Source organism: Equus quagga, chromosome 9 (assembly GCF_021613505.1).
Source record: "Equus quagga isolate Etosha38 chromosome 9, UCLA_HA_Equagga_1.0, whole genome shotgun sequence".
Lineage (NCBI taxonomy): Eukaryota > Metazoa > Chordata > Mammalia > Perissodactyla > Equidae > Equus > Equus quagga.
Genome location: NC_060275.1, coordinates 14986840 through 14998715, shown reverse-complemented (window position 1 = coordinate 14998715; position 11876 = coordinate 14986840). Strand labels below are relative to the sequence as shown.

The window sequence follows — 11876 nt, the reverse complement described above, 5'->3', positions numbered from 1 at the left end:
ACGGAGTCTCCCCTCACCACGGAGTCTCCCCTCACCACGGAGTCTCCTGTTACCATGGAGTCTCCCATCATCATCAACCCAGGATCTTCTTCTGCTCTCTTGAATTGGGGTGTCTGTTTTCTGGATCCCCTAACTTCCTATTTCTTGGCACGTTCCTTCATTTATCTGTAGCGTATTCTTTAGTAGGTTCCTAAGAAAGAGAAAGTCATAGGTAAAGTTTGTGGAATTTTGCAAACCTAAAAAAGTATCTTTATTCTACCCTAACTCTTTTTTGTTCCTGTTTGTTCATTCATTAGTTCATTTCTACTGACCCTAACTTATAATTAGTTGTTTGATCAAGTACCAAATTGTAAGTTGGGAGTCCTTTCCCTTCAGAAATGTGAAGGCATTACTCCATAGTCTGTTGCTTTGCTCCTGAGCTGTCTGAAGCAATTCTGATTGCTCAGACTTTTTTTTTTTTTTTTGAGGAAGATTAGCCCTGAGCTAACATCCACCCCCAATCTTCCTTTTTGCTGAGGAAGATTGTCCCTGAGCTAGCATCTGTGTCCATGTTCCTCTATTTTATATGTGGGATACCTACCACAGCATGGCTTCATGAGTGGTGCATAAGTCTGGCCTGGGATCTGAACTCCTGAACCCCGGGCTGCTGAAGTGGAGCACACAAACTTCACTACCACGCCCGCCACCCGGGGGTCCCCTGATTCCTCAGATTTTGAATGGAACTTGTCCCCCCTTGCCCACCCAAGAAATCTTTAAAGTTTTTTTTCTTTGTCCTTAATATTTTGACATTTCATGATGATATGCCTTGATCTGGATCTGTTTTTTCAATCTAGTGTGCTGGGTACTGGATGGGCCCTGGCAATCTAGAAACTTATGTCCTTTAATTCTAGAAATTATCTTTTATAATTTTTGTTTCCTAGTATTTGACTATTAACCCTTCCCTAATTTTCTTCTCTGTTTTTCTCCTATTTCCTCAACTTTTCTCCTAAACTTTCTATTGAAAACTTCACTTCTTCTATCCTATTTTAATTTCAGAAAGCTCTTTCTTGTTCTTTGTTTCTTTTTCTACCCTCTAGTTCTTGTTTCACGCAGGCAATGTTCTCTCTTCTCTGAATCAGCAATGAGTAGCTTTTAAAAGTCTGTTTCCTTCAAGTTGCCTTTTTCAGCTTGCTTCCATTGTTGTGAAAGGTTTTCCTTGGGTCGCATTCCCGGCCGGCTGCTCCTCGGGAGGGGTGAAGCTGTGTGCACGCAGCTCCTCCATCTTGGGCTTTGCTGCAGAGTCCCATGGCAGAGGCCCCAGGCGGGTGCTTTCGGGGAGGTTGGTCAGACACCCCTGAGAAGGATCTTTCATGAAGATTGTAAGTTTGGCTGCCAGAGCCCCGGGCAGGGTCACCTCAAGACCATGCTAGGCTTTGTAAGAAGTAGGCAAAGATGCCTTCTCTGGGAGGTGGCTCTGCAGGAGCAGGGTTTGGTGATCAGATGGTACCTTCTGGAGAATGAGGAAAAGGTGCAACTGGGCAAAGCCTACACCAGGGCATGTGGCTGGTGAGCAGAGCAGGAGCTGGAGTTCAGGCCCACTCACTCCTTCAGCCAGGTGCCCTGTGTTCAACCGCATGTGATGGTTTTGGGTCTGGAGGCTGGGTAGAGGAAAAGAACTGGGTGTGCCAAATTCCACTTTAATCCCAACTTCAATTATATTTAGTGTCCCCCATCCCAGAACTCCCTATTTTATCTACTTTTTCCAGAGAATAAACTGGGAAGGGCAATCAGTTTTACCAAAGGTGAAGGGCACAGGAGATCTACTGATATCATTGCTTTCTAAATAGATTAGCAGCTTTCTCTTAAGTCCCACCTTTACTCCCTCTGAGAGCCTGTTGTCACCAGTTCCTGTGTTTTTAGAAGGTTCTGCATTGCAAAGTACATTCCTTCTCAGCTTTCCCCACTGCTGCCTTAGAATTCAGTTTCTTAGTTCTGCCAACTCGATTACCACTCATCTCTCAGATTTTCAGCTTCAAAATTTTATTGCCATGCTTCTTCCTCTCTATCTACCTACCCATCTATCTATCATCATTTTTTAAAGTCCACTTCCATTTCTGTGGGATTTCTTGAGAGATCAGAGTTAAATGAATATTGCAGTCTGCTTTCTTTAGCCAAAAATTGGTCAAGTTTTTAATAGAAGTATATAAGATGATTTTATGACTTTTTTTTCCTCAGTAGTTTCTTCCTTGTTTGTGTCCTTTTCCACTTCTCCTTGGTCTTTACCCAGATTTAGCATGGTGATAACTGGTTTCTGGGATGAATGTGCATGTGGACAGTTGTCCTGTTAGCTGTACTGTACTGTTAAATCAGGCTGCACACATTCAGTGTAGATGACATATTTTTCTTGCACATCTGGACTACCTGGCCACTTTGCTGACTTTCGTACTTTCCTTGAATGACTTGGACTTTATCATTCTTTGAGATGGGTGTAGAGAAAACATTGTACTTCAGTATTAGCACATTGGCAAGAGAAGACGTAATCTTCCTACTAATAGGTAAAGGTGCATTGAAATGCTTTTTATGGTTTCGCTGGGTGAGAAGCCACAAAGGGACTGAACTTTATGTTGGCCACTAGAGGAAGATTTCTGATTTTTTATTGGTGCACTTGGTCACCTGGCATAAAAAGCAGAGTCAAGGAGTCACAGGCTTTTATAGACAGGAAAGTGAAATCCAGACAGATAACCATCACACAGCAAGTCAGCCATATGCTCTGCTGGGACCCCCTCTCCTTGCCATGACTAACTTCTCCTTGTCCCTCAGGACTCAGCTCAGATGCATCTCTTCTGGGAAGCTTTCCTTCACTACCAGCCTTCCCTTCTAGGTTGATTCAGGGAGCTTTACACAGATGCTCCCAAAACAACTTATGTTTACCTCTATTATGGAGGAGAACATCTTTTTCCTAGACGATGTGAGTCAATTCTTATTCTTTGGCTCCCTTCAGATTATAACAGTCCTTCTCCTAAAACATCCTTCTTGCAGACAGTTATACGACTACACAGTTGGCAAGGTTGCAGTACATTCTAGTCCTGAGCACACACTGTAATCACTTTGATTTAACTTGGTTAGTTTTCAGGTCTCTGTAGCAATATATTTACATCTTAGTATGGGCTATTTCTATAAATGTCTACTTTCAATATTTCTTTATTTTCAGAGACTTTGTCCTCGAATTCCATGAGTGGGAGCACCCAATCAGAACTGCCTGTATCTGGATGATGTCTGTCATTTATCTACCTCCCAGACTTGTTGGGATCATCAGGTGAGGTGACGGACATGAAAATGCTTTGTCAACAGGAATGTGCCATAAAGATACAAGGTATTATTTTTGCAACACATGTTATTCTTGGTTTATCATCCAGCCTGAAAAAAGTTGGATGGATTACAAAATAAGCTTTAATCTAAAAAAACTATTCTACAATTTAATTGATCTTTAGATGTAAATTTAATGCAAGCTATCTTACTGTTTATGTAAAACAACAACGGCTAGAATTTGTTAGCTTTTCTTTCTTTTTTCCATTTTTTGCAGTGGGCTTAAGATTTTTTGTTTGAAAGTGCCTTTTCCCCCTTAATTTTAATATATAAATCAAGCTTGTTTGTGCTCAGTCCTATATAGACATTATGTCCATTTTCCAACCATGATTAGTTTAAGATAGAACTGAGGTAGACTGCAGATACCATAAAATACTATAAATTGATATATATTTTAGAAATTCTATGTGGTTCTCTCTCCCTGAGTCTTGTAATCTTGGATTATGAATCTCCAACCTTTCAAAAATTTTTAAACACATTACCTAAAACTTGTTTCTCCCTGTGTTTTGATATCACTATTAAGTATAAATCTTATCAATCAACTTTGACTAATACTGTTTATGTACTTACATTTGAGTAGGGAAAATATAAATACGACCTTTCCCACATCGTTATCTTTCATGCCCTTTGCCTGATTTAAATGTAAACGCATTAATCTCACAGTTAGGTTTTTATAATTTTAAGTACCAGTGGTAAAGTAGGTCATAATTCTAGAAAATTACGTTAATAGTCGTGTCAACCTTTAGAATACAGAAAAGGTATAATTACAAAACGTTTGCTCGTTCTTTGCAATATTCAGGGGCAAAAAACCTCTTCTATTGTCAGATTTTGAGTTTTTCCTATTTTTTAATTTTAAGAACTGCACACATAGCATTCCAACCCAATGGAATAGTCACCTCCTTCCTCCCTTACTTCCTCCTTCCCTCTTGCCTTTGCTGTCTCCATCCTTCTCTCTGATCTCAGATTATGTGATTCTAAAGGACAGAACTGAATCCCAGTTTGAGAAGTTGATTCCTGATGGACAGTTGAGGGCATCTGTTTTTATAGGAGCAATGCCGGTTGGCAGAGTTTCCCCTTGTAAAGCTACTAGATCCAAGAAGCGAGAGTCTATGGATGATGTGGTCATCAGTGGATTCTTTGTACTTACCAAAGTGCCTGGCAGACAGCTAAGGCTCAATCAGAATTTCTTTAATGAGTTAATCTGCATAACTAGACCATCACAACTTATTTTATTTTATTTTGTTTTACTTTACTTTATGCTGAGGAAGATTCGCCCTGAGCTAACAACTGCTGCCAATCTTTCTCTTTTTCTCTGCGACCCGCTGCTACAGCATGGCCACTGACAGATGACTGGAATATGGACCATCACAATTTCTATCATAATATTGTATTGCCCAAAGCCAATAAATACAACTCATTTTAAATCCAATCTGTAGGTTCATTTGTAGTTCAAATAAAGGGAAACAGGTCCTGGTCCATGTGCTTTAGCACAGAACATTTAGCTTCTAGGAAAAGTGTAGGAGTTATGACTCATGGACAAAGTTGCAAGGTGAATGCCATTCCACCCCCTCTTCCAGATTTTGCTGCCTATTTCGGCATTTTCTCCATATATTCACCCCAACTTTGTCCTTCCCTGGGCCTGCCTATCCTACCCAACACACCACCTGTCACCTATCTCACACGCTCAGAACCCAGAGTTTTATGTAATGAATGTGTTAAACAAATCCAATGTTCTGTGTCTTAAATAACAACAACAAAAGACCAACCTTTTATTAAAGGATTATGCATAAAGAACTCATATCACACAGATCTATGAACTTTCACACCTATAAGCCACAATCCAGGTAAAGAAATAGAACACTTACCAGCAGCCCAGAAGCCCCCTCCAGTCACTGCCCCAGATCAAGGTTAACTTCTATTTTAGATTAGTTTTGTCTATTATTTTTTTTAATTGTGTTAAAATAGACACAACATAAAACTTACCATCCTTATCATTTTTCATTGTTAAGTACATTCACACTGGGCAACCAATCTCTAGAACTCTTTTCATCTTGCAAAACTCAAAACTCTACACCCATTAAACAATAACTCCCCCCTGACAACCACCATTTTACTTTCTGTCTCTATAAATTTGACTATTCTAGCTACCTCATATAAGTGGAATCAAAGTATTTGCCTTTTTATGACTGGCTTACTTCACAGTTTTGCCTATTCTTAAACTTGATTCATATACGTGGAGTCATACAATCTGTGCTCTTTTCTGTCTTTTTCTGCTCAACATAATGTCTTTAAGATTCATCCAGGGGCTGGCCTGGTAGCGCAGGGGTTAAGTGCGCATGTTCCGCTTCTGGACGGCCAGGGGTTCACCGGTTCGGATCCTGGGTGCGGACATGGCACTGCTTGGCAAAAGCTATGTTGTGGTAGGCGTCCCACATATAAAGAAGAAGATGGGCACAGATGTTAGCTCAGGGCCAGTCTTCCTCAGCAAAAAGAGGAGGATTGGCATAGTTAGTTCAGGGATAATCTTCCTCAAAAAAAATAAGATTCATCCATGTTACCACATGTTTCAGTAGGGTGTTCTTTTTCATTGCTATGTAATATTTCATTGCATAATTATATGCCACAGTTTATTTATCGATTCTCCTATTGATGGATATTTGGGTTGTTTTCTACTTTTGGCTATTTATGAATGAAGATGCTGTGAGTATTCATATTTTTGTATTTACTTTTTGGTGAAAATATTCACTCATTTCTCTTGGCGATCATATCTGGGAGTGGAATATGGCATATGTGTAGCCATAGTAGCTACCTTGAACAGTTTTCCAGGGTGGAATGCAGGAGAGTTCTAGTTGCTCTACCATCTAGCCATCACTTTGTATTGTCACTCTTAATTTTAGCCATTCTAAGGTGTGTAGTGGTACGTTAGGTAGTTTGAATTTGCATTTTCCTGATAAGCAATGATGGTGAGCACCTTTTCACATGCTAGTTGGCTTCTTGATATCTTCTTTTGTGTAGTGCCTGTCTAAGTGTTTGTATTCCCTGTTATCTTTGAAAATTATTTTTCTTATTAATTTGCAGGAGTTCTTTAAATATTCCGAACATAAAGCGTTTGTCTCTCCATGGTCTGTGGCTTGCATCCTTACTCTCTTGGTGATATCTTTGGATGAGCAGAAGTTCTTTTGTGTCTTAAGACATTTGCCTATCCCAAGGTCACCTTCAGTAGTTCTGTTATTTTTCTTTCACATTTAGGTCTAAGATCCACTCAAATTAATTTTTTGGTACGGTGCCCCATAGCATCTTAATTGTAGCCTAAGAGTGGTGAGATCTCTCTCTCCCTCAAGGACCTTGTCCTCACGTCTTTTACTTTATCTGATTGTGGTCATTTCAAGTCAAGCTAGGCTACTGGAGAAAGTGTAGAGATGTTCTGGGGAAGGAAAGCCTTTCTTCTCAAGTCACATCTCTTAAGTGTCCACTTTTGCAGCTTTAAATCTATGTCAAATTCTGTTCCAGGGCAATTCTAATTTACCAGCATGATGCCAATGTGCAAAAATTATAACTTGTTTAAAAGCTGGGGTAAAAATCAGAAACTAGATTCTCCCTTCCGAAGCTAAAATTGCACCAAAGTTAAGCAGGCAAGGAAGACTTTGTTTAAGGCTATAGCAATAAGGGGGAGAGACCAGAACTCAGTCTGCGCTCCACTCCACTAAGGCAGGGGTGGCCGGGTTTTTAAGGGCTGGGGGTGGGAAAGTGGAAAAGTGCTGGAGGATGTTAGGCCATCTCTTAGCTAATTGACTTAATCCAGAGGAGAAATAAACTTCTCCTATTTTTATGACAGGAGGTAGTTTTGCAACTTGGAGCAAGACAGCCACTGAAGTTAGGCTCCTATCCTCCCACGGGAAGTGGGAGATAGGACCCCTGTCTCCTTTGATGATGACATTTCAAAGAGGTACCTCCCATGTCTTTGAGCAAAACATGTCTAGGTTGTAAAACTGGCAAGAGGCTTTATAAAACATTTACATATACCTCAGAGGAGTAGAGAATCGACAGTGACAAGTTTTCTAAAGAAAACACTCTAATTAAAGGAGGTTGGGGCCTGCAGTCGGAAGAAGCCTGTCTGAAGTTTAGTCCAGCAGACGGGAACATTAAGGTTGTCTTTGTCACCTTTTCTCCAACACATAGTGAAGATGGAATTAATAAACTCACGCTGGAGTTGCTACCTGCTGCCTGGACCGACTACCTTATCTGCCCACAAGTTGGTTGAGCTTTCCAAGAGTGCCAGCTTCGCTGGGGTGCTGGGACTCTGAGCTGCTTTGGGGGTTGATGGCTATCGGGACTTCAGGAGGGGGACTGCAATCGCTGGCTGCTCCCCCTGCCCCGTGCAGAAGAGAGAGCCTCTGATCCTGTGGTCAGAGCTGTCTGCCATTGGCCAGATATGTTTGCCTGGAGTGAGGACTGGCAGCCTCAGTGGGAGGCACGTTGACGTCTGTGTGCTTCTCCAAAACTCTACCACATACCTCACCTGGCTCTGTCACCAGAGCCACACCCAGGGTATCTCAGGAGCATAGCGGGGGGTTGGGGACTTAGTCATTTTATCCTATTTCAGCTCCACTCTGTCTCCTGCAACCACTCCCCTCCAAGCACCTCCTCACTTCACCCAGGGAGGTTTCACCTCTGCCTGAGAGCAGTAGAGAATCTGGGGGACTGGCCAAATGGCTTGTCTGGAAGGAATCTGTGTGCGGAAGGAAAGCAGTAAGGCTAAAAGGGATCAATGAGGAGGAGCAAGAGAGACAATCCTGGTTGTTCTGCTAGCTTGGCCAGTGGTCCTGCCTGGACTGGAGAAGATGAAGATAACTTACACCCTGGTCATGCTTCCTTCCAGACTCCAGAGGAACAGAGGGAAAGCTGATAAAGACCCTGGAGTTTTGGGAATCTGAAGCGGTGGATAGATGGTTACAGTAAATACAGAGCAAGAATTTAACAATTTACAGGGCCATCCTGGTGGCATAGTGGTTAAGTTCACACACTCCACTTCAGCAGCCCAGGGTTCGCAGGTTTGGATCCCGTGCCAGACCTACGCACCCCTTATCAAGCCATGCAGGCATCCCACATATAAAGAAGAAGAAGATGGGACTAAAAAGGGCACACTAAAATCTGAAAAGCTATCAAGCTGTATCTATAAAGTGGACTACCTAAGATGATATTGGCAATCTAAGTTCTTGATAGAGTTGAAAGGATAAGTTTTGTGAGGGAGGGGTAAGGCTTTAGAGAGCCCAGACCATCTCATCCTGCAGTGAGCAGGGAACATGTGAATTCAGTTTGGCCACCTGGGCCCCACTTAGTGCAGTAGAGCAGTAATTGGCTAAATGGGTCCCTCCTAGTAAAAAAGAATGAGTAAACAGTGAGCAATTTGGGCATGGTAAACCACTAGTAGCTCAAGGGATACAAAAATGTGAAACTATAATTAGATTCCTTGCTCATAATGTACTAACTAAATGTATTACATTGTATATTGCATCTTTCTGAGTTTATTTCTGGACACAGCTGAGCCCTTAACAGTTCAGACTGAAACCATCCCAGCTATCAATTCATGCCTCTATTAAAATTCCAACTGCTATTATTAAGAAAAAAATTTCCAGAGATGGTTTCTTTTATCTTGGATCTAAGGATGCAAACAGGATTAACCTAGATGCAAAACACAGCAAGTCAGTTATAAATCGCACAGCATAAAATAAACTGTGGCAGTAAATTGAAAATTATGTTCCCTTTTTCTATACTTAGCTGTGAAAATATTTTAACAAGTTGGCATCAGGGTTTGCAACTTTTACATCTGTTGTTTCTTTTCAGGATTATCTTTTAACATTTTAAGATGTGATTCTTTGAAAAGTGTGGCTAGTCAGAAATGTCGTATTAGATTGAACATTTGGAACACTTTAACGGGTGGGAGACATTCATGAGTTAGTTACGTGGTTTCAGGATACGGGCCTATTCCCCACTCTTCTTTTAAGTAGGAGAAGCTGCTATTTCATGAGGGTCTGGAAAACATTTGTCCTTGACCAAAATCCTTTCTTATTCAGAGAAGTTATATAGTATGGGTTGGCAGATGGTCTGGATGAAGTTCCACGATACCAGCAAGCTCTTAGTACAAGTTTCATTGTCCTCATCAATGTCTGTTATTTCAACTACGAGGTTCCAGTTGATCTAGACTGTCCTATTCTTTATGAACTCTCATCTTCTTTCTCTCTCTCCTCTCATGCCCAAGTTTAGTAACTTTATTAAAGATTTGGAAGTGGAACAAGGGATGGAACACACCATAGACCCTTGCTTTTCTATTCTCCTCTCAACTCTGAGTTTTATTATTCTGCGTACAATGGAATATGGCATCTTTCAGATTAAGGACACTATGCATGAAATAGTTTCTCTATGTAGAAATTATATTCTACGTTCTGCCCTCCTCCCCACCCCCCAACAATGTTTTTTTGAGTCTGGAATGTACTTCATTTTTCTTGATGTTGAGATACTTTACCAGTATTCATTATTCCTCTCCTCCTCCCAATTTAGAAATCTCTTGTACCAAGTCTGGCAGGTGTGTATGTTGACTCCCCAACCCCTCCCCCCTCCAATACTTCGGATACTAAATTCTCTGAGTAATTCAGAGAATTGCTTTTTCTTTAATTTTTTTCCCTTTTGGAGGAGGTGTTTTGGTTACAGATGCCTTCAAAGAGTAAATAAAATTCCTAGAGGATAAAAAGGCAGAGTCGTGGTGACTGTAAAGCTAAATGACATAAACCAGAGATAGATTAAGTACACTATTATAATTTCTTGGAGAGGATGCACATGGACATTGGCCAAATGGTGACAGTATTTATGATTAAGAAAAAACTTTCCTTGAGTTTGTTACATTAGCTAAAGAAATATAACTCTAGAAAGCAGATATTTGGGAGTTAATATATATTTCTTAATATAGCAAACATTAAAGAGGTTTGTAGGAAATCAATTAAGGAACCAACAAATATAAAGGGATACAAACAGTCCACGTTTTAGTACTGAACTTTAACATGCTCTGTTTTTTAATCTTATTAAAGGAAGGCTAAATTAAAATACCATTCTTTTCATTTCTAAAACTAATTGTTTAGGGGCTACTGAAGGCAACATATGGAATAGTATAGTTGAAATTTACCTTTAATATCTTACCTCTTTCTCTGCCTCTTTGCTTTCTCTCAGAGACTAATTCTTCATCAAGTGCTCCATTTCATTCATTCCGGAAAATATCATCCAAAGTTAGGTCTCTATTGTCTGACTTCCTAGACTAGGTCAGTTCCCCTTGTTTGATTTTTGTCTCTTCCCATGGCATCTTCTATTTTCCCCTACCCTACACCCCTCTCACTTGTTGAATGCCTTTTTCTCTAGTCTATAAACTCTATGAAAGCAAGGACAGTGTCTGATTTATTCGATTGTTGTAACACAGCAACTGGTATATAAAATGTTATATAATTATTTGTTAAATTAATTGACTATCTTATCTCTCTTGGGAGAATTTGCATTCTCCCTAATTTCAAAACATGGAACTCTGTGCTGTTGATTGAATTGAAATGCAATAAAAATTAGTTTCATGAGGCCAAGGGGTAAGACTTCAAAGGAAAAATACAGAAAATTATTTTCATAAATTTTAAGAATCAAGAGAAATATTTTTTGCCCTACTAGCTACCCACATTCCTCTTCAATGAAACTACGTAGATAACCTAAGCACGACTTTCCTTGCCTGTATCAATTTCTATTTCAGCTATAAGTTCCAGTTGATCTCTCTCTGTCTCTCTCTTCCCCCGTCGCTCGCAAGTTTAGAAACTTTAAGTTAAGGCAAGCCCTGGATAGTACGCAGCTGAGTCTCATATGTGAAAATCCAGATTTATAAAACAATCTGAATGGTAATTCAATTAAAAAGGTTTACTAAATTCTTTTTAATAGTAAGCTACCCTAGTCTAGTTCACAATAGTTTTAACTAATAAGAAAGAGCAACTTTTCAGACCACAACTAAACACCGTAGCAGTAGAAAATAAAATTTTCTGAATATTGAAAAAAAAACCCAAACAAGGGAAGACGTAAGAGAGAACACACAAGACCAGCCCATCTCATATCCCACCGTCTCCATTCCAACGTTTCTTCCACTTTCCACTGCTTTCTGTGTCGTTAAGTTACTTCAAACTTTAAGATCAATGGGCAAAAATGCGATCTCAGCCCTTTGCCCTTTTCCTTCTCAGATATAGGAGAGGGAGAGGATTGGTTCGCGATTGCACGATTTCCACCAAACACATTCAACAATCGTCCAAGTTAGAAGTTCCGGACACTGCCTGTCTTCCCCGGCCTTGCAAAAGTGGGGAAAAAGTGAGGTTGGCCCACTTTGACGGCCAGTTATCCTGCCGTGAGCTGATATAAATAGTATCTCATATAACGGGTGGAGATAAGGACCAAGGACTGGGGACCTTCGTACCGTTTACAGTCCCTCAAAGCCCTCACTTTCAATTAGCAGAAAAAAA

At 40.4% G+C, this 11876-nt stretch overlaps 1 protein-coding gene across 1 annotated transcript in view; it reads left to right on the top strand.

Moving 5' to 3' along the window:
- Positions 1 to 11565: 11565 nt before the first annotated feature.
- The window catches only part of PHLPP1 (PH domain and leucine rich repeat protein phosphatase 1), a 220530-nt gene continuing 220219 nt past the window's right edge, over positions 11566 to 11876 (top strand). The window contains exon 1 of the mRNA XM_046672022.1: positions 11566 to 11729. Within this exon, the coding sequence (XP_046527978.1) occupies positions 11566 to 11729 (164 nt within the window). The remainder of the gene's footprint in view (positions 11730 to 11876) is intronic.